The 22,996-nt window shown below is 45.2% G+C and overlaps 1 protein-coding gene across 1 annotated transcript; it reads left to right on the forward strand.

Moving 5' to 3' along the window:
• Positions 1–6,123: 6,123 nt before the first annotated feature.
• On the forward strand, positions 6,124–21,370 carry RPL11 (ribosomal protein L11). Its single transcript, XM_029570884.1, has 6 exons — positions 6,124–6,260; positions 8,783–8,930; positions 9,663–9,769; positions 9,893–10,024; positions 10,416–10,526; positions 21,292–21,370. Exons 1-6 carry the CDS (start codon positions 6,255–6,257, stop codon positions 21,319–21,321), a joined length of 534 nt encoding a protein of 177 aa, XP_029426744.1. The 5' UTR covers positions 6,124–6,254; the 3' UTR covers positions 21,322–21,370.
• Positions 21,371–22,996: the final 1,626 nt, after the last annotated feature.

The following is a 22,996-nucleotide window of genomic DNA, read 5'->3' on the forward strand; positions in this document are numbered from 1 at the left end:
GTCCGGTAGATCTCGAGAAAATTCTAATGCGTAACCGTCTCGGATAATCTCGAGGACCCACTGGTCCGACGTGATCTTGACCCATTCCTCGAAGAACAGAGAGAGACGACCCCTAGATTGGGGACAGAGGAATGGGTCGACCGAATCTCATTGGGAAGCGGGCTTCAGGGTGGTACGCGGAGGTGCCCCGTCACGTAAGGGCTGACACCCACGAAAGGGCTGAGACCAAGCCTGAGACCGCAAAGGATAACCACGAGCAGAAGCACCACACCCCCATGCCGCATATCGACGTTGGCCCCGAAACCGGACTGGGAAGGCACAAAAGACCGTGACTGTTTCGGTCGGTCCTCCAGCAGCTTGTGAACCTTGTTCTCACCCAAGGAGTTAATGAGCTGCTCAAGGTCCTCGCCAAAAAGCAACTTACCCTTGAAAGGCAAAGTGCCCAATTGCGCCTTGGACGCCGGGTCCGCTGACCAATTGCGTAACCAGAGAAGCCGTCTGGCGGAAACAGCCGAGGCCATTGCTTTCGCCTGTACGTGGAGAAGATCGTACAGGGCTTCCGCCCCTTACGCAATAACGCCTTCCAACCTTTCAGCCTGCTCAGCCTCTGCAGGGGGAAGGTCCTGGGGGCCGAGTAATTGCTGAACCCACCTAAGGCCGGCCCGCTGCATGAGACTGCTGCAAATAGTCGCCCGAACACCCAATGCCAGTACCTCGAAGATCCGCTTAAGGTGGAATTCAAGTTTGCGATCCTGTGCATCCTTCAAGGCTGCAGCCCCCACCACTGGAATAGTGGTGAGCTTGGCTACAGCGGAGACGGAAGAATCCACCGTGGGAATTTTCAGCAGTTCCAGGCAGTCCTCTGGGAGTGGATAAAGCTTATCTATGGCTCTCCCGACACTGAGCCCCGCCTCGGGAGCTTCCCATTCCCATAGGAGAAGCAATTTAAGCATGGGGTGAAAAGGGAAAGCAGAAGCCTGGGCCCGGAGTCCTGCCAGGACCGGGTCCATGTGCTTAGGTAGTGCTGCCGTAAGAGTGTCCGCCGGTGGACCCTCAACTCCTAATTTCTGGAGGACAAAAGGAATGAGGGGTTCCAACTCCTCCTTCTGAAATAAGCGGAGGACCCTGGGATCATCCCCTTCGAGAGGAGGAAGCGTTTCTGCAAAATCCGCATCCGGATCCGGGGTTCCCAAAGGTGCCGGAGGGTCCGGGCAGGAGGGGGCCCCCGGGAGCACCCGCACTCTGACAGCTCCCTGCAGCTCCGGGGCCGCAGGGGTGAGCGGAGGGTCCAACCGCGGAAGTTTGGCCGGCGGGGGACCTGGGGAGGGGTCCTCCTCCTGCAAGCTGGCCAGGTAGGATTTATGCATGAGAAGCACAAATTCGGAAGAAAAATGAGGCCTAGACTTGCTGGGGGGGAGGTCAGGGACCCCATCCGGGGGTCGCACGGGGCTCAAATTGGGGGGTGAAACCCACAAAATTGTCATCCCCTGCGCCGAGCAGCCTCAAATCAGGAGCTGCTAAAACACTCAAAATGGTCGCCATTCCCGCGGTTTGCCGACCCGGTAAAGGCCTGGCCTTGCATCTGGAAGAGCGACCCCAGGCTGGATTTAGCTGCGCTGCCTGGGAGGGGCCTTTCCCACCTGGCAGGCACGCAGAACATAGCCCCTCGCACGAAAATCGCGTCGAGGGCTCCCCACAGTCTAGGCAGCAGTGTGATCGCAGCATTGTCAGTGAAGAGAGCCGCGATCACAAAGAAAATCAGCTGATTGGGCTTCCCCTCACTGCCAGGAAGAGCGGAGGCAGAGGACTGAACCCTGCACGCTCCTGACTGAACACCCGGCTGCCGACAACAGAGGTAAAAAGACTGAGCTAGTGGGGAGACTTAAGGTATTTAAAAGTACCTCTGGTTTTATTTATTTTATTATTATTTTTTTAAAAGAATGTGTGTGTGTGCCGTAAAGGCACTGACAGGAGAGAAATCTCCTGACCAATATAAAGGCAGCCAGGTGAGGGGGGAGTGACTGGACCACCATTTCACCCCCTTAGGAGCACCGGGAATAGGGGCTTGGGCTATGCTGCAAGAAAAAACACAAGGGGCAAAGCCCCCCAAGAGCTTGGAGACTGTGCTGTCTCCAAAGGATAAAAAACAGTCAATTCCCTTCATTTTTTTTTTTTTTTTTTACTAAAACCAAGAAGGGTACTTGCTTGATCCTCTAGGGAAAAAAACGAAACTGGAAATAGGGCTAAACTAGCCCAGATCAGGAGACCGAAGAGTGAGCTGATCCACCTGCTGGAGACAGACAAATACTATGTTCTTATGTTCTTAGGGACGCAGGGTGAGCACTGTCCTGATATAGGACACCCTTCTCAGTTTTTCTCTGTCTCCATCTGCTGGACAGGAGGCTCAACCCACGGTCTGGACTGATCCGGGTACGTACAGAGAAATCAGTTATTTTCTCTCTCAGATAATACAAGAGGCAGGGGCCACTTCCTGAAGTTAACAAATAGTTCATTTAAAACAAAATTCTTTTTCACTCAGTGCATAGTTAAGCTCTGGAATTCATTGCCAAAGGATGTGGTTTTAGTGGTTAGTGTTACTGGGTCCAAAAAAGTTTGGATAAGTTCCTAGAGGTTAAATCCATAAACTGCTATTATAGTAATTAGATCACAAGTTACTATTGCCTAATAATGTTTAGGTACTTGTGACTTGGATTGGCCACTGTTGGAAACAGGATGCTGGGCTTGATGGACCCTTGGTCTGACCCAGTATGGCATGTTCTTATGCTAAATGTTTCTGTTTAAAGGTTATTTTTCTAAGGTATAAATAGATTGAAATGTAGTTATTACCAAGCATTTATTAGCTTATAATGGGCAAAGCTAGATAATATCCTAAGAGTTAGTCCAGGAAGGAACCCAAGCACATGCAATATTACCACTGTGCTACTCCTTTCATACCATTATCTACTTCAAGACTGCTTCAGTTTTCCTCACTTATCTCTTCTCTACATGAAGTGCTTAATCACTTGCTTTTCTCAGATTAATACTTTGATTGCTGCGTCAAGTATTTGAGTTCAATGTTTGGCCTTTTCTCTTTTCTATGTGCAAGAGGTTTAGTTCATTCCCTAACAGTGGCCTTCATGATTCCCAGAACATTACCAGATATGCATCTCCTGTATCACTCTGCTAAACAAAATTGATAATCTTAATCTGTTAATTTGTAAGTTTCTCCTTCTCAAAGACTTTCAATGTCATAGGAAGTAATTTAAAAATTGTGTGGGCTGGTGTAAGTCCATACATAGATTTGTCTGCACTAGTTTTAAGCGCAAGTATGGTTTTTTTGTGAGGCAATTTCTAATGGAAAAGTACCTGCTGACTTATTCTTCCCTTCTGACCCTCTTTATAAAATCATGCATAGTTGGTTAGACAATCAATTTTCTCCCCTGGCCTAACACCAGACCAGGAATACAGGTAAAAATCTGCATAGGGGTATTTTGCCCACTCTATCTACAGGTAACGTTCACAATGTCTCTTCTCCCAGCTACACAGCTGACCATGCTGAGTGTAGCAACTACTTAGAGGATAATACAGTTTCTGGAAGCCAATTGATTATAGGAATGAAGACTGCACTCTACCAGAGGGTCGTCTTGATTAGAGTCAGCTGCCTAATTTATTTGAGATGGACACCAGAGTTAGATTAAGAGACAGTACTAAAAGTAATGTACGTCAATGTCAGAAAGGCCTTGGTTTTCTGTACAGGTGGCATTTCAAACTAAGCGCGGTTGGTGATTAGGTTAGAAACTTGGTTCAGTAGGAGGTGACACAGTAGTGGTAAGAGTACCCTCCAAGAAAAGGAGAGTGATCAGTCCTCAGTTTAGTTCTGTTACAGTTTCATTATCAATAGTGTGGAAAGGTTGAGGCAAGATTTACCACCTTGAGGACAATGTGTTAGGATCTAATGAAGCTAATGTCTAAGATTAAAAGCCAAAAAAAAAAAAATTAGGATGATGGAACTGCATTGCCAAAATCCAAGAACAATACACAATAAAGGATGCAAAACAGTAGTGATAGCTGCAGCAATTTATATTTGATTTCAAGGTGGCCACGCAGGGAAAGAACCCAACTGGATTAACAATTGGAGGGTGGGTTGTTGTACTTGGAATGGGGAAGCTATGTTGGGAGGAGGTCATTTTTCATTTTGTAAAAAATGCATATTTGTTTTCACAGTAGACCTTATTTGCATTTAGCAGTGTTGAACCTTGATTGACATTTTGGTTTTGCTATTGTTCTTCATTAGCTAACCTCATGTTTTTTGGAAGCTTTTCTAATTTGCAGGTTTTGAGCATTTCTTGATTGTACTGATGTCTTGCAAGTAAAACTTAAAGGTGTGGCAAAAGCCAGAAAGATGCTGGGAGTACTTTAAGGAACAGCCAGCAGCAAAGGGGACATGCATAGTATCTTGCAGGCTTTGTGGAGATCTTAGTTGGAGATTGCACCTTCAAAAGGCTAGAAACAAAGGGAAGCTACTGAAATGGTCAATGGTCTTCATCATAAAGCATATGGGCCAGACTTACAGATCTAAACATATACACCCTGGAGGAAAGGAGAGATGTGGACATAGGCGAAAGCCATTTAAATATGTAAAAGAAATAAATGCACCGGAGCTGGGCTTCTTGTAACAGAAAGAAGCCTCTGGAATGAGGTCATGCATTGAGGGTAGATTCAGCAGTAACGGAAGAAAACATGTAGAGGTAACCTGCATGGAGTGGCAGTTACTACCTTGGTGGGCAGATTAGATGGACCATTTTGGTTTTTATCTGCCATCATTACTATGTTACATTTATTTACAGACAGGGTGGTAGATGAAATGCAAACAATATTGGAATTCAAGACAGCATAGGACAAGCAAAGAGGATAACAGAGGGGGAGGAAGAGACTACAGAATTGAGATGGGAATGGCTTGTAGGTTTTTATCTGTCCTGATGATCTGTTACAAAAGGTTAGCATTTAAGTTTTTAATATTGCAGCTTAAATATGAAATCAGTGAAAAGACCTAAATGAGATACTTAAGTAGCGAGCACTATGATGTACAGCAATAAAGAGAACATGGCTACAGTTCTAATATAGTATAATTATAGTTTAGATGTCTAGCATGTTTTTAAAAGATATCATTTCTTGCAATATTTCAATGATCAGTGAGCACCCTAGACAAATTAACTTGTGCGCCTCAAACACTTGGAGCTACTCAAACTTACCTTACTTAAATTATTTATTTGCAGTTTAAGATAGTTTTTGCCAGTTTCCCCATAAAATCCTAAAAAGCATATCTAGCATGAGGAAATGAGTCGATCCAGCTGTGAACCTGAACACAAATCAGGGTTAAAGGCAGCAGCTCTATCACTCGGCTGAACGTAAGCCCTGTTATCACTAGTAAAGGAATGACTAAATACCTCTTTGAAGAAGTGTTACTATTGATTTTTAGAGCACATAAAAAACGTGAGCTGTCGCTATCAGTTATGCCCTCATACCTGCTTTTGTTGGAGGAGCTGTCCGCGCCCTGGTTCTGAAAAGCAGTAGAACGGGTGCGCACTGTTTGAGTTGCAAGGATAGGGACGTGTGCCTAATGCTTTATCCGATCTTTGAATTGGACAAGAAACGCCGAGGTTTATTCATCTTTCTGGTTTCTGTTTCCGAGAATAGAAAAATAAGACAGTCTCGTCCGAGAGATGTCCGCTTCACAAAGCAGATGTTTCCAGGCCATGTTACACACATAGTGAGATGTGCAAATCCGGTAAAAATAAAGGTTCAATAGTCGTTCTACCAGCACTTACAGTGAATTTATTGCCCAATAATTTGTGTATTTTCTTGCTGAAATGGAGATTAGATTATTTATAATGCGTGGACGGGAGGGGCAGCTCAGGTTGCGGGTGCCTTTTCTCTTCCGCGCCCGCAGGTGGCGCTGCTGCCACGGTGCTTTCTCTTTTCTTCCTATATATAAGATTACACCTTTTTATTGGAGAAATGTAGTGTTAATATATATATTGGATTAACACTACATTTCTCCAATAAAAAGGTGTAATCTTATATATATATATATATATATCGATAGATAGATCGATCGATCTATGTCTGTGTCTGGTTGTATTTGTTAAGCTTTCAGCTCTGACTTTTCCTGCAGCTCGGGGACGCGGCCAGGCGCGGTCGCGCGCTTTAAAAGCCGGATCCGGAAGTCGCGCGCTCTCTTCCCGGCCTGCACAATGGCGGTGAGTAGCGAGACGGGGGTGCAGGAGCCGTGCCGCTAATCCGTCTGCATCCGGCTCGTGGGAAAGGCTCTCGCCGGGGGGAATGGCGAAAGGTCGATTGGCTTTCCGGGCCCAGCTAAGGCCTAGCGGTGGCGGGCGGCGCAGCCCGCGGGAAGGGGCCTGGCCGCCGACTCGGCCTTACCCTGCCCTCTTGCTACCTTTGTGTCTTTCTTTTTGCTTTTATGCCGTGGAGTCCGCTGCCTCCCTCCCTCCCTCGCCCGGAAGCACCGGACTTGGGAGGAGGAGAGAGGGCCCCGCGCGACGGCAGTGCTTTCAGTCGCAGTCTTTATTGCAGAACCTGGGGGAAGTTGGTACCTGCTGGACCCGGACGTCAGGGTAACGTTTTCCCGGGTTTCACGATAAATGCTTTCATACTGAAGGGCAGGCTGGGTGTTGTACTTTCAGCTGCTCGCAGTGTTAGGATGGGGAATGCCTGCTTCCATAGGTTGAAGCACCAGAGCTCCATACCGGCTCCTCCTGAGGCGATAAGCTGGGATTTCCTTTTTTTTTTAATGTGCCATATTGGGTCAGACTAAGGGTTCATCAACCCGGTGGCCAACAGTGGTCAATCCAAGTCACCAGTACCTGGCAAGTAACCAAACATTCAATAAATTTCAAGTTTCTATTGCTTATTAATTAATAGCAGTTTATGCATTTTTCCTCTAGGAACTTAAACCTTTTTTAAACCCAGTTATACTAACTGCTGTAACCACATCCTCTAGCAATGAATTCAGAGCTTAACTATGTGCTGAGTGAAATAATTTTCTTCAATTTGTTTTAAATGAGCTACTTGCTAACTTCATGGAGTGCCCCCTGGTCCTTCTATTATCTGAGAGTAAATAACCGATTTACATTAATCTGTTAGTCCTTTAATGATTTTGTAGACCTCTATCATATCCCCCCTCAGCAGTCTCTTCTCTAAGCTGAACAGCCCTAACTACTTTACTCTTTCCTCATAGGGGAGCTGTTCCATGCCTCATATCATTTTGGTTGCCCTTCTCTGTACCTTCTCCAGTGCACCTATATCATTTTTGAGATGCAGTGACCAGAATTGCACACAGTATTCAAGCTGTGGTCTCACTGTGGCGTGATACAGAGGCATTATGACATCCTTTGTTTTGTTTTCCATTCTCTTCTTAATTCCTAACATTCTGTTTGCCGCCTTGATCGCCACAGCACACTGAGTTGATAATTTCAATGAATTATCTACTTTGATGCCTAGATCTCTTTCCTGGGTGGTAACTCTTAAGATAGAACCTAACATTGTATAACTACAGCAAAGATTGTTTCCTTATATGCATCACTTTGCACTTGTTCACGTTAAATTTCTTCTGCCATTTGGAAACCCAGTCTTCAAATCTTTCAAGATCATCCTGCAAGTCATCAGTCATTTGAAATTTAACTACTCTGTATCATTTACTGCCATCTGCAAATTTGATCACCTCACTTGTACCCCTTTCCAGATCGTTTATAAATATATTGAAAAGCACCGGTCCAAGTACAGATCCCTGAGGCACTCCACTGTTTACCCTTTTCCACTGAGAAAATTGACCATTTAATCCTACTCTGTTTCCTGTCTTTTAACCAGTTTGTAATCCACGAAAGGACATCGCCTCCTATCCCATGACTTTTTAGTTTTCGTAGAAGCCTCTCATGAGGGACTTTGTCAAACGCCTTCTGAAAATCCAAATACACTACATCTACCGGTTCACCTTTATCCACATGTTTATTAACTCCTTCAAAAAAATGAAGCAGATTTGTTAGGCAAGACTTCCCTTGGGTAAATCCGTGTTGACTGTGTCCCATTAAACCGTCTTTCTAAATGTTTTGTGTTTTTTTTTTATAACTGTTTCCATGATTTTTCCCAGCACTGAAGTCAGGCTCACTGGTCTATAGCTTCCCGATTCACCCCTGGGTCCCTTTTTAAATATCGGGGTTACATTGGCCATCTTCCAATCTTCAGGGATATCTGATGATTTTAATGATAGGTTACAAATTAATTGAAATAGGTCTGAAGTTGATTGAGAATGCCACGCGAGTCTCTACCCGGAATATGATTGTGAGTTCTTGACATTGTGGGTTGATCTTTGGTTTCTGTGGCACATAATTTTTAAAAATGATTGGGGTGCCAAACTTGGCAGACATTGTCCCTCCCTGGACACAGTGAAGGAATTTCCTCATTGGTGGTGCTGTGATCTGGAGTTTTGCGCGCTCCGGCTTTAAGAAGGGTCAGTAGCTCAGAGTTTTCAGAACAAACCACACTTTTTACATTTTATGTATTTGAATTGGTTAGTCCTTTATTAAAGTACTTAATCTGGTGTTTTTACTGGTTAGGAATGTATTCTATGAACTAGTAGGCTAAAAATCTGCCAAACGGGATAGAATAGTTTTGGTGCTGAATTTGAGGCACTGGCTCATTCCTATGTTGCAGGGGAATATTGATTGGAGATCCAATTTTGACGCTGTTCTAATTCACCCTTCAGGATCAGAGTGAGAAGGAGAACCCAATGCGTGAGCTGCGTATCCGTAAACTCTGTCTCAATATTTGTGTTGGTGAAAGTGGTGATAGATTGACTCGTGCTGCTAAGGTTTTGGAGCAGCTCACTGGCCAGACACCTGTCTTCTCCAAAGGTAAGGTAATGGGGTAAATTTGTGGGATGGAGAGGTTAGTTTAGATTTGGTTGCCCTCTGTGTTAACTTCTTCCAAAGACTCGCTGAAGGAGCATGGGGGCATTGTAATAGAACAGCTGCAGCGATTGATGATGGAAAATGGTGCAGTGCTGTCAATTCCCAGTTGTGGTTTGAAGTCCCTTTCTGGCTTGTTCTGGAGAAATTGTGAAGTCTTATTCAATATTTCTTCCTACAAATATTTCATGTTGCATTTACACAAACATGTGCTGACACCAGGCAGCATTGTATATACAGTAATCCACTTATTTATTTATTTAAAGTTTTTTATATACCGACATTCGTTCAGCAAATATCACATCGGTTTCCATGTAACATAAACTGGCCAACAGGGCTTTACAATGAAACTGATGAGGGAACTGGGTAGAGGGGAGGAGGGGGAAAAACAAAAGGAGAATACTGTGCAAGGAAGTTATATACAGGGCAGATGGGGAAGTAAGGGGTGGCTTTTTGTATTTTGTTGTGGAGGTTCAGTATGGTTTCTGTGACTCGAAGCCTCAATGTTCCTTCCCAACCATGAGCTCGCTTTCCTAGAAAAGGGAATATGGATTGGCCCTTGTACGCACGCACTGGGGAGAGGGTTAATAACTGTGGTGACTCCTTGGCTTTGTAGTAAGATGGAAACTATTGATGACTTGACTACAGGTGCTTATCATTCATCTTGTGTTTCCACAGCTCGGTATACTGTCAGATCCTTTGGCATCAGGAGAAATGAGAAGATTGCAGTCCATTGCACAGTCCGTGGGGCCAAAGCCGAGGAGATCTTAGAAAAAGGATTGAAGGTGAGCCCTTGATTGCTTTAAGGTTCCAGCAGAGAGTGGAAAGGGGAGTTCCACTGTAGGTACCAAGAGCTGGGCCTTGGTGAGAAAGACATAAGATACATTATGCTTCATATTTAATTTCAGGTGAGAGAATATGAGCTGAGGAAAAACAACTTTTCCGATACTGGTAACTTTGGCTTTGGAATCCAGGAACACATTGATTTGGGGATCAAATACGATCCCAGCATTGGTATTTATGGCCTGGATTTCTATGTGGTACGTAACTTCTTCATATTAATAGTGAAAGCTTGTTGGGAAGTAGTATGGGGTGGCAGGTCTTCAGATTCTCGTTTTTAGCACATAAAACAATTACTTAATGTGATCTGGATAGATCAGAATTTTTAAGTAGCTGTACTTTGGGTTCTCTGCCAAAAGATAAACTTTTTATTGATAGTTGATGACTCTTTAATTTCAATTTTGGATGAGGCATGGGGGAGAAGTCTGCCTTTAACCTTACAGATTTTCTTTTCGGCGTGCCATGGACTCCCATTCCCAGAAGGCTTGGCGCAGAATCATCAGGCCCTTTGGGAATGAAGGCTGTTTCACTCAATATTGTAAACTTGTGTCCAGGTTATATTCCTTGAGGTAAATATGTTCTCCTGTACAGGTACTGGGCAGGCCTGGCTTCAGCATTGCAGACAAAAAACGCAGGACTGGCAGCATTGGAGCCAAGCACAGAATTGGAAAAGAGGAAGCCATGCGCTGGTTTCAGCAGAAGGTAAACATAAAGGAGTAGAAAGCCATAGGTGAGGGAGAGGGTATAGGCAGGTAACTGTACTGGGCCCCTACACAGTATAGCTTAGAAAGTTTGGGTGACCATTAGTCTGAGCTGAACAAGTGGGAACATTCCAGCTAGCTGGCTGTCAGCAAGTGTTATACTGAAGTAAGGCTGGAAGCCACCTAGAATCTTACTGGGGTTAGCAAGCCTCCGTTTCAATCTTGGTTTTCCACAGTGACATTTTAATAACCGTATTGTATTTGTAACGAAGATTTAAAGCTTAATTTTTTAGAAGTTCCCTGTGCGTACCCAGATCAGTCCAGAGTCCTGTGTTTTTTGCCTCCTCTCCAGCAGATGGAGACAGAGAGTTTTACTGACACTTTTAACCACACGTGCTTCCTGCAGTTCCTCAGTATTTCTGTTTCCAGTGGGTGGTAGATGGGTGCAAAGCTGCAGTTCCCTGTACGTACCCGGATCAGTCCAGACCACCTGCAGTTCTATGACTGAGACAATTTTTATTTTTCCTTTTGAGCCTTCTCGGGGGTTTATTTTTTTTCTGAATCCTGATGGGTTCTTCCTGTCCGATTGAGATGGTCAGGCCGGGGGTTCATGACCCTTATGTGTGCCCAAGGGGTGAAAATATGGTGGTCCAGATCCATCCCCTTCATGAGACTGCTTGGTCAACTGCAGGCTCTGGGTACTTTTTTTTTGTCTGAGACAGCCTATGTATATATATATATTTTTTTGTTGTAGGCTCTCTCAATTGGGGTAATTTTCATTAAAGTGTTAAAAAAAAAAAAGGCAGTTCCCTGTATGTACACAGATCAGTCCAAACTCCTGGGTTTTGCCTCCCCTTCAGCAGATGGAGACAAAGTTTTACTGACCCTGCCACTTTAACACGAGGTGCTACCTGCAGTCCCCAGGTATTTCTGTCTCCAGCAGATGGTGGAGATACAAAGCCTGCAGTCTTCAAAAAAAAAAAAAAGTTATAGGAGAGGTTTCTGCAGTTTGTCCTTGCCTCCCAGGGGATTGCTAGGTCCTGGTGGGACCATCCCCCCCTGGTATCTGAGGCAGACAAGCACAGGTTGGGGACCTTTCCTTAGCTCATTCCTGCTGACAGCTGGGGGTCCAGTTCACTCGCCCTGTGAAGGACTCCCAGAGCCTGCTGTCATTTGACGGGGAAGTAAAGCTTTCCTTTTTCTGTTTAAAAAAACAAACTCGAGAGTTATTGTCTCAGAGCCGATCCCGAATCAGTCCAGACTCCTGGGTTTTGCCTCCGCACCAGCAGATGGAGACAGAGAAAGTTTTGAGTCTCTGCCTTATATACCAGAGTGCCACCCTCAGCCTGTCTGTATTACTCTGTCTCCAGCAGATGTAGGCGTGCTCAGCCCACAGTCTGTGATTGATTAGAGTGGTGATTAGTTAGTTTTCAGGTGGCCTAAGAGTGAGTTTTCCTTTCAATTGAAGGAGGGGGTATAGGCAGGTAACTATACTGTGATGCCATTGTGCAGTACTGGGAAACCTACACAATATAACTTAGAAAGTTTGGGTGACCATTAGTCTGAGCTGAACAAGTGGAAACATTCCAGCTAGCTGGCTGTCAGCAAGTGTTATACTGAAGTAAGGCTGGAAGCCACCTAGAATCTTACTGGGGGGGTGTGATATAAATTGCTGTTAGCAAGCCTCCGTTTAAATCTTGGTTTTCCACAGTGACATTTTAATAACCATATTGTATTTGTTTTGTTTTTTTTTGTAATAAAGATTTTTATTAAGTAAACAGTGAATCAAACATGATAAACAGATTAGCATACCAGAAGAAATGTAACATAATATCTGAATACAAGAATAGCTGTCTGAATGATAGAAGCTTATTCACATATCAACAAAAACAGTAGGCAGTACTGGATTCACCGTCTGTCATGGTGGCTCCACACCCCCAACCTTCGGAAAGGGATGTCCTTGAAGATTCCGGATTGGATAGTCCTGACCACTGTCTGGTTGGGGAGCAGTTTGCCAGAGTCAAGCAGCTCAAGGCTCCTAGTCTAATGTAGAGGCGTCTTGGTCTATCAATCGGTTGGAAGCCAGGGCGGTGCGTTTGGCTTTGCTTGCCTTTCAGCCTTTGCTCCAAAGGCGGGCAGTGAGAGTGCTCTCCGACAATGCGACCACGGTAGTGTATATAAACAGAGACTTCGAAGAACTTCTTCAATTGGATTTCCAACTTGCGATCCTGCACATCTTTCAACACGGTGGTACCCGAGACTGGGATAGTCTTTCTCTTAGTCACTGCTGAGACTGCAGCATCCGCCTTCGGCACTTGCAACATCTCCAGAGCCTCCTCTGGCAAGGGGTAGAGTTTGTCCATGGCCTTCATGACCTTGAGGTCTAGATCCAGTGTATCCCATTCCCGAAATAGAAGGTCCATTGAAGAGAAGTGAAATGGGAAAGTGGTAGGGGGTTCACTCAAACCCAGTAACACCGGATCCATGGAGGCCGAACCCCACCTAGCCTCCACCGGGGGGTTATCAATGCCCAGCTCCCCCAGGATGGCAGGAATGAGGGGGTGGCAACTCGTCCCGGCGGAAGAGATTTAAAACCCTCGGGTCGTCTCCCTCCGAGGTCAGCCCTGACTGAGCTACCCCCTGCACCGGGGCCCTGTCCACCTCTGCCCCCCTCGGGGGTGGGGAGGGGTCCCCCGAGTCCTCTGAAGAAGTGTCCTCCCTGGGGGGGAAGGGCCCTGAGGGGCCATTTGGCTTTGGAGGCTCTCTCCAAGTGACTTGCCGCTGGTCTAATCTTCCCCCTTCGGAAGAGGTACCCCTGGGGACCCCTGATGAGGAGAGCATCGTTTCCCGGCCTTGAGGGCCCTATGCATCGCGAGAATAAACGCAGAAGAAAAGAAACAGATTCCCCTGAATTAAATTTCCCGAGCCGGAGCCCCCCCCCCACTGCCGCGACAGGGGACTCCGGCCACGAGACAGAGCGTTGGGGGGAGAGAGGAGGAGAATTCTGGCCCCCTTCTGGCATCGGCGCGGCTGCACTGCTTGACAAAATGGCGGGTTTTGCCACGCATCGCGCAGCAGGTCTGAACGCCCTTGATGGGGCCTCTCTGATCGCGCCCGCGCGCCGAGAAACTGAGCCCTCCCAAGGGGGTGACTCAGATGACCGTCGAGGCTCCTGTAGAGGTGGAGGAGTCTCAGGTTCAGGGGGTTCTGGCGGACCCAGGAGATCTGGTCTTCGGAGATGCAGATCCAGGGGACACTATGGCCATCCCAGTGCCTGAGGATTATGACCCAAAGGTGGTACGTCTTTTTAGGAAAGAGCTCGACGCCTTGCTGCTGGCCTTTTCAGGAGCTTGGAGTTAAAAATCCCGCAGGAGGATTGTGACTTGGATGGAGCGGATCTGGTCCTTGATGGGATGCGGCAGTCCCCCATGGTCTTTCCGAATCACAAGTTGGTGCAGAAAATGGTGGAAGCGGAATGGGGTTCTCCTGATTCCAGTTTAAAGGTGGGAAGGGCCATGGTGCAGCTTTATCCGTTACCCGAACAGGTGTTGGAATTCTTTGCTCTTCTAAGGTCGATGCTGCAGTATCGGTGGTTATGAAAAGAACAACCACACCAGTGGTAGGGTCCGCAGCGTTGAAAGATTTTCAGGATCGCAAGTTAAGTTTACCTCAATTTTTGAGGTCTCAGCCCTAGGCTTGTGCGTGGCTATTTGTACTAGTTATATACAAAGAGCATGTCTCCAATGGGTGCAACAGTCCCAAGAGAACCTTCCAACCTCTGGTGAGGATGCAGACAGGGCCGAAAGAATTGAGGTGGCAGTGGCTTATGGAGCGGATGCTCTACATGATTTGGTTCGTACCTTGTCTCGCATTGTGGCATCTGCGGTTTCCATCAGAAGGTTGCTCTGGCTATGAAACTGGGTGGTGGACGTTTCTTCCAAGGCGTAGTTAGGCTCGCTACCCTTTAAAGGTCTGCTTTTATTTGGTGAAGACCTTGAACAATTGATGCAGTCTCTTGGATAATAGTCCTCAGGTTACCAGAGGATAAGCCTAAGGGCAAGCGATTTTTTTTTTTCCGGACATGTTCTCGTCTTTGGCTAGATAGGAGGTCTTGGCCGTCAAAACCTGTGTCTGGGCCCCTAAGGCAGTCCTCGTTTCAGGGGTAGTCTGGAGGCCAACCCTCTTGTGGGGCTCGAAGACCATTCCAGGATGCCGCCGAGGGGTGGTGTCTCTAATATTACATCCCCGCAATGAGGCGAGGCTGGTCGACTGTCGTTCCTGCTGTAGGAGGTCGCCTGGTGGTGATTTACGAGGAGTGGGTCAATATCACTCAGGATCAGTGGGTTCTCAGTGTGGTAAGGGATGGTTAAGTTTTAGAATTTGCTCGACCCGTCAGCAATTTGTTCCTAATCTCCTCGTGCGGCTCCTTAGAGAAACATGTAGCAGTTCGAGATACGTTAAACCAGCTGCGTCTCCTGGGGGCAGTAGTTCCGATTTCCCATGAAGAGCTTTGCAGGGGGCGATATTCCATTTATTTTGTGGTCCCAAAGGAGGGGACTTTTCACCCGATTTTAGATCTGAAGAAGGTGAAGGCAGCACTCAAGTTCTGCATTTCAGAATGGAAACCCTGAGGTCCGTAGCTGCAGCAGTTTGCAGAGGGGTGTTTCTGGCATCCCTATATTTGACAGAGGCCTATCTGCACATCCCTGTTCATCAAGCCTTGCAGCACTTTCTGTGATTCATGATTCTAGGACGGCATTTTTAGTTTCAGGCCCTTCCTTTCAGATTGGCCACAGCACCATGCACCTTCATTAAGGTGATGGCAGCGGCAGCACTCTGGAAGGAGGGGATTCTGGTGCATCCATATCTGGATGACTGGCTTATCAGGGAAAAGTTGGAGCTTCTTTGTCACCAGTCAGTTCAACGGGTTCTCGAAGTGCTATAGTCACTTGGTTGGGTTGAATATGGCGAAGAGTAGTCTGTCACCAATACAGTACCTGGAGTATCTGGGGGTTCGTTTCGACACTAATCGGCAAGGTGTACCTCTTGGAGTGCGTTCTGAAACTGCAGGAGCAGGTTCAGCGGTTGTTGCAGTTATGTATGGGATTAATTGCAGGTTCTGGGCTCTGTGGCCTAGACCCTAGTTAGTATCATGGGCCTTTGCTCACATGAGATCATTGCAGAGAACACTTTTGTCTCGGAGTCCGGTCTGAGGATTTTCAGCTTCTGTTACAGCTCGAAGGCATTGCACAGAGCCTTTCCTGGTGGCTTCTAACTTCCAGGGTGTGGACCTAGAAATCCTGGATTGGGTGATAGTTACTACCGATGCCAGTCTCTGGTTGGGGAGCAGTATGTCAGCACAAGTCAGCTCAGGGTGGCTGGTCCAGGAAAGAGTCTGTGGTCTATCATCAGACTAGAGACCAGAGCAGTCTGCTTAGCCTTGCAGGAATTTCTTCTGTTGGTGAGAGGCTGGTCAGTGAGAGTTCTCTCAGACAATGCGGTGGCTTATATCAATCATCAGGGCAGAACCAAGAGTCAAGGAGTAGCCCGGGAGGCGCAGGAGTTGATTCATTGGGCAGAGCAACACCTAGAGCGTTTAACAGCATCCCACATAGCCGGGGTCTAAAACGTTCAGGCAGATTTCTTGAGTTGGACAGTATTAGATTCGGGTGAGTGGGAGTTGTCTGAGTCAGCGATGCAGCTCATTTGCGAACGGTGGGGCTCCTACATAAGAACATAAGAAATTTCCATGCTGTGTCAGACCAAGGGTCCATCAAGCTCAGCATCCTGTTTCCAACAGAGGCCAAAACCAGGCCACAAGAACCTGGCAATTACCCAATCACTAAGAAGATCCCATGCTACTGATGCAATTAATAGCAGTGGCTATTCCCTAAGTAAAATTGATTAATAGCCATTAATGGACTTCTCTTCCAAGAACTTATCCAAACCTTTTTTTAATCCAGCTACACTACAGCACTAACCACATCCTCTGGCAACAAATTTCAGAGCTTTATTGTGCGTTGAGTGAAAAAGCATTTTCTCCGATTAGTCTTAAATGTGCTACTTGCTAACTTCATGGAATGCCCCCTAGTGCTTCTATTATTCGAAAGTTTAAATAACAGAGTCATATCTACTCGTTCAAGACCTTTCATGATCTTAAAGACCTCGATCATATCCCCCCTCAGCCGTCTCTTCAAGTTGTGAACAGCCTTAACCTCTTCAGCCTTTCCTCATAGGGAAGCTGTTCCATCCCCTTTATCATTTTGGTTGCCCTTCTTTGTACCTTCTCCATCACAATTATATCTTTTTTGAGATGCGGCGACCAGAATTGTACACAGTATTCAAGGTGCGGTCTCACCATGGAGCGATACAGAGGCATTATGACATTTTCTGTTCTATTAACTATTCCCTTCCTAATTCCTAACATTCTGAGGGGGGATATGATAGAGGTGTTTAAAATCATGAGAGGTCTAGAACGGGTAGATGTGAATCGGTTATTTACTCTTTCGGATAGTAGAAAGACTAGGGGGCACTCTATGAAGTTAGCATGGGGCACATTTAAAACTAATCGGAGAAAGTTCTTTTTACTCAACGCACAATTAAACTCTGGAATTTGTTGCCAGAGAATGTGGTTCGTGCAGTTAGTGTAGCTGTGTTTAAAAAAGGATTGGATAAGTTCTTGGAGGAGAAGTCCATTACCTGCTATTAAGTTCACTTAGAGAATAGCCACTGCCATTAGCAATGGTAACATGGAATAGACTTAGTTTTTGGGTACTTGCCAGGTTCTTATGGCCTGGATTGGCCACTGTTGGAAACAGGATGCTGGGCTTGAATGACCCTTGGTCTGACCCAGTATGGCATTTTCTTATGTTCTTATGTTCTTATTCTCTTTGCTTTTTTGACTGCTGCAGCACACTGAGCCGACTATTTTAAAGTATTATCCACTATGATGCCTAGATCTTTTTCCTGGGTGGTAGCTCCTAATATGGAACCTAACATTGTGTAACTACAGCAAGGGTTATTTTTCCCTATATGCATCACCTTGTCCTTGTCCACATTAAATTTCATCTGCCATTTGGATGCCCAGTCTTCCAGTCTTGCAAGGTCCTCCTGTAATGTATCACAATCCGCTTGTGATTTAACTACTCTGAATAATTTTGTATCATCCACAAATTTGATAACCTCACTCGTCTTATTCCTCTGTAGACTTAATGGCGACTCATCGGAATGCCAAAGCATTTCGGTTTTTCAGTCTGAGGCGAGAGCATGGGGCTGAGGGGGTCGATATGCTGGTACTCACTTGGCCGAGAGGTGTGCTACTCTTTCCTCCTTGGCCACTCGTGGGAAAGGTATTGCGTCGCATAGAAAAGCATCGGGGAGAAGTGGTCTTGGTGGCACGTGTGGCCTCACTGTCCATGGTTAGCAGATCTGATCAATTTGGCTGTAGCCGAACCAATTCAATTGGGTCATCTGGAAGGCCTTCTCTGGCAGAGACCCATATTTTCTGACCAGGCTGCTCGCTTTTGTCTAGTGGCATGGCTTTTGAGAGGCGACTGTTAAGATGAAGGGGTTATCCAGAGGCAGTTATTACTACATTATTGCAAGGCAGGAGAAAGTCTACTAATCTTTCCTGTGTATGAGTTTGGAAGGTTTTTGAGTCCTGGTGTACCGCCAACAAAGTTCACCCTCTCAGGTCGTCAGTCTCACTGACATTTTATCTCTTCTGTGAGGCTCCTTTTGAACTGCTCCGGAGAGCGACTGTGAAGGACTTGACTCTGAAGGTGTTTTTTCTGATGGCCATATGTTCTTCTAGAAGGATGTCTGAATTGCAGGCACTGTCGTTTCGTGATCCAATCCTTCAGATTTCACAGTTGGGAGTTTCTTTGAGGACCGTCCCTTCCTTTTTACCAAGTGGTGTCCGCGTTCCACATAAATCAGACTATGGAGCTTCCAGCCTTTCCCAGGCTGGACGCGTCTACTCCTTGTGTGAGGGAGCTCAGGTTGTTAGATGTCAGTTTTATTGAATTACCTCAAAGTAACGAATGACTTTAAGAGGTCAGATCACCTTTTTGTTCTGTGGAGGGGCCCAGAGGCGTTTTCATGCTTTTAAGGCTACCATTGCTTGTTGGCTTAAAGAGGCTATAGGTTCCATCTACGTTCTTCGAGATCAGCTGGTTCTGGAGGGGTTATGTACTCATTCTGCACATTATCAGGTGGCCTCATGGGCGGAGGCTTAGTTGACTTCTCCCCAAGAGATTTGCAGAGCAGTGACTTGGAAGTCACTATGTACTTTTGCTAGACACTATTGCTGGATGTGGGCCATACGGGCTCCCCATCTTTTGGAAAGTGTTCTGTTAGTGGGATTCTCCAGGTACCACCTCGTCTAGGGAGCTTTGGTACATCCCAGGAGTCTGGACTGATCAGGTTCGTACAGGGAAAAGGAAATTGGTTCTTACCTGCTAATTTCCGTTCCTGTAATTCCACGAATCAGTCCAGAATCTGCATATTCTGAGGGGGAGAGTCATCCCCTCATTCAGTTTTTATATAGCAGAGAATTTTCATATTTTCATTTTGTAAGTTTTTTTTGAAAGTTGAGATGTTACACGATGTTGGGTTCCATATTAGGAGCTACCACCCAGGAAAAAGATCTGGGCATCATAGTGGATAATACTTTAAAATCGTCGGCTCAGTGTGCTGCGGCAGTCAAAGCAAACAGAATGTTAGGAATTATTAGGAAGGGAATGGTTAATAGAACGGAAAATGTCATAATGCCTCTGTCGCTCCATGGTGAGACCGCACCTTGAATACTGTGTACAATTCTGGTCGCTGCATCTCAAAAAAGATATAATTGCGATGGAGAAGGTACAGAGAAGGACAACCAAAATGATAAAGGGGATGGAACAGCTCCCCTATGAGGAAAGGCTGAAGAGGTTAGGGCTGTTCAGCTTGGAGAAGAGACGGCTGAGGGGGGATATGATAGAGGTCTTTAAGATCATGAGAGGTCTTGAACGAGTAGATGTGACTCGGTTATTTACACTTTCGAATAATAGAAGGACTAGGGGCCATTCCATGAAGTTAGCAAGTAACACATTTAAGACTAATCAGAGAAAATTCTTTTTCACTCAACGCACAATTAAGCTCTGGAATTTGTTGCCAGAGGATGTGGTTAGTGCAGTTAGTGTAGCTGGGTTCAAAAAAGGTTTGGATAAGTTCTTGGAGGAGAAGTCCATTAATGGCTATTAATCAATTATACTTAGGGAATATAGCCACTGCTATTAATTGCATCAGTAGCATGAGATCTTCTTAGTGTTTGGTTAATTGCCAGGTTCTTGTGGCCTGGTTTTTGGCCTCTGTTGGAAACAGGATGCTGGGCTTGATGGACCCTTGGTCTGTCCCAGCATGGCAATTTCTTATGTTCTTATGTTTCCAATTTTGTTTTGATTGGCTTGGGTATAGATTAATACTGAGGAACTGCAGGTTACACATGTGGTTAAGTAGCAGTGTCAGGAAACATTGTCTCCATCTGCTGGACGGGAGGCATAACCCAGGAGTCTGGACTGATCTGTGGTACTACAGGAACGAAAATTAGCAGGTAAGAACCAATTTCCCTTTATACTACGTACATTTTCGAGCAGTAATGCATTTTTTGATATATTTTTAGCTACACCAAACACCTGAATCAGGATTTGCTTATTTATCAAAGCTACCTGATACAGAAATTTGATTAATCCTGGATAGTTTGGGAGTATATTTGTCACATTAAACTAGGAGTATCCTTTGACATGCTTTTCCAGCCAGGGAGTTGAAAGGCAGCTACAAAGAGAACTGTTCTACACTGTGCAGTGCAATAAAATTACCCAGGCTAGTGCTATAGGAGCTATAGATATATTGTGTTCATGTAATTACTAAACTTAAAGGGTTAACATTATGGCATAAACTCTAATCTTGTCAAGTCTTGACTTCTGTAAGTACTACTTGGGTCTTCCAGCATGTCACTTAAAATGCTGCAGCAAGACTATTAATAGGATCTAGGAAATAGGATCACACTACACCCTTGATGCGTAAGGGGAGTAAACTTTCTAAGAAGCACGTGGTGACGCGATATGGCCTTTCCCCAGTTCTAAACTGCTTAGCTAATCTACTTCCCTTTCCCCTATCCACCCCTCTGGAGCAGTAGTAGGTTGTGCAGGCTGGCCGGCTGCCGGTGTGCACTTCAGCAGGACAGTGCCTAATGGCGCTGTCCCGCCCTGCCCAGACCCCACCCCCAGCGCACCCCTTTGTCAAGCCGGTCTTCGGCATGTACCAGGAGATACGCGTGTGGCTGCGGCCCTTTGAAATTGCACGCGTGGCCCAGCCACACGCGTATCTCCAGTTTTAACATGCACTGGTCTTTTAAAATTAGGCCTATAATGCTTTTTTTCCCATTCTGTCAGGCCAATGCAATACAGTACGCTATGGCTCAACACACGATTGGATGCGCATCCATAACTCCGATGCAAACGGAGATTAGCATGTCCAATCAAGCGCATAGCTAATAGCACTCATCACATGTAAGGTGCATGTAGAAAAGGCTATTAGCTAATCCCCTTGATACAAAAAACTTCCTGTGCAGCTAATGTACCCTTGCAATGTGGAAAATTTTATGCCAGGGCTGGTTGTTAGCTTCCTTATTTGTCCTTAACTACTACCCTCCTGTGTGTGTATTAAGCAGTTAAAAAAAACCTTTTCTTTATAATTTGGGTGAAATTGCCTCTCTTCTTTTGCAGTACGATGGGATCATCCTTCCTGGCAAATGAGATACTTCTGTTTTGTTACCAAGAGATAATAAAAAAAAAGTTGATTGCACATGTTTGCTGTCTTGTCCCTTTTGGTTTGTCACTTTTTCTTCTGTTCTTCAGCCTATGGGACCCTTTTGTGCTTTTTAGGATTTGGAAGCCTTTTAACCTAGTCCTGACCTGGGAGAAGAATCTTGGGTATGGATTAAAATGATTGAACCCTGATAAAACTTACAGGCAGGGCTGGATCCTTTGCATTCCTCTGTACGCCAGTCAGTCAGTAAGGGTTAAGTCATTTTCATGAATCAGAATTCATAGACACTGATCTTATGTATTTTATCCCTGCAGTGGATAAAAATATTTTATTTTTATTTTATTTAAACAATGTATAACCTGCCCTTCCAAAGTTCAGGGCAGGGATATGTTTTACACATCCAGAATAAAAACGATAACAATGGAATAAATGAAACACTGAACAATCAAGACTAATTGGGGACATTCCAGACAGGAATCATCAAAAGATGAATTCACTTCAAATTCCATCTTAAATAGATGGGTTTTAAGTTCCTTCAAGTTCCTTGTGTGCTGGGAGTGTGTTCGGGAGAGTTGGACTAGCAGTGGAAAAGCCTGTTCACAGGTCTCGAGGTGAGGAGACCTTGGGATGCAGCTCTGAGTGATTGTTACGGCGTGTATATCTTTAATGGTAAGGAAATCCAAGGAGAGGTGATGTTGATCAACAGATTATGGACTGTTGCAAGTTTGTACTGAATCCGGTAGGAGATTGGGAACCAGTGCAATGGCTTAAGAGCAGGAGTGTGATGCATTCACGGAGTGGAGTTACAATGAGGGCAGCTGCATTTTGTAACATTTGGAGAGGGTGAATAAAATATGCAGGAGGAAGGACACTATGGAAGTCAAGTGACTCATCCACAACCCCTTGAGGTGATGGAGTAGACAAAGCTTAAAGTGTATATAGTGAGAGCATTTTTTAAAATAGTGTCTAACTGTTGGATGTTAGAAGTGGGGTTGTTGGTATTTTATGTTGCTCGATAGCCAGTTCATTAAGGTGTATCATTATAAAAAAAAATCCAATAAAGAAACATAAAAAAAAGTGTCTAACTGCTGTAGCTGTTATACATTCTACGTAATGGCTGTCTGGTGCCCTTAAAGTCTCCTTTTTTTTTTTTTGTAATTTAATGTTTAACACAACCATAGATAATGTTATACAGGCAATTGAGCAAGTTGAAACCATATACAGTGTAATCATGACCTAATAAATGAACCTCACTTAGTGTAACTGCATCAAAGTGATATCTCAAATGCTCATAACTAGTATGTCTAGACAATATACCATGAGACATTGTGTATTACAATAACATGAGAGAAAATAAAATGAGTGAGTAGATTAACAGAGCTGTAGTTTGTCTTACTGAGTTCTTAATAGTCATTGCCATCAGTACTATAGTGTGTGTTTTCATTTATAGACATGGAAGTATGCAGAGATAAATACACCTAGTGAGGGGGGGGGGGGGGGGATTTATGTTTTTAGCTACTAGAGCTGAAGCAGGGCACCGGGCAAGGTCCCACCTAAGATTTCCTAGTGTGTAGCAGATGGACTCAGGACCAGTGGGTATAATGTACTCCTGATAGCAGTTGGGAGACGGATCAGATTTCAATCTGACATCAGCCCTAGTAC

This window comes from Rhinatrema bivittatum, chromosome 11, assembly GCF_901001135.1.
Source record: "Rhinatrema bivittatum chromosome 11, aRhiBiv1.1, whole genome shotgun sequence".
NCBI classification, from domain to species: domain Eukaryota; kingdom Metazoa; phylum Chordata; class Amphibia; order Gymnophiona; family Rhinatrematidae; genus Rhinatrema; species Rhinatrema bivittatum.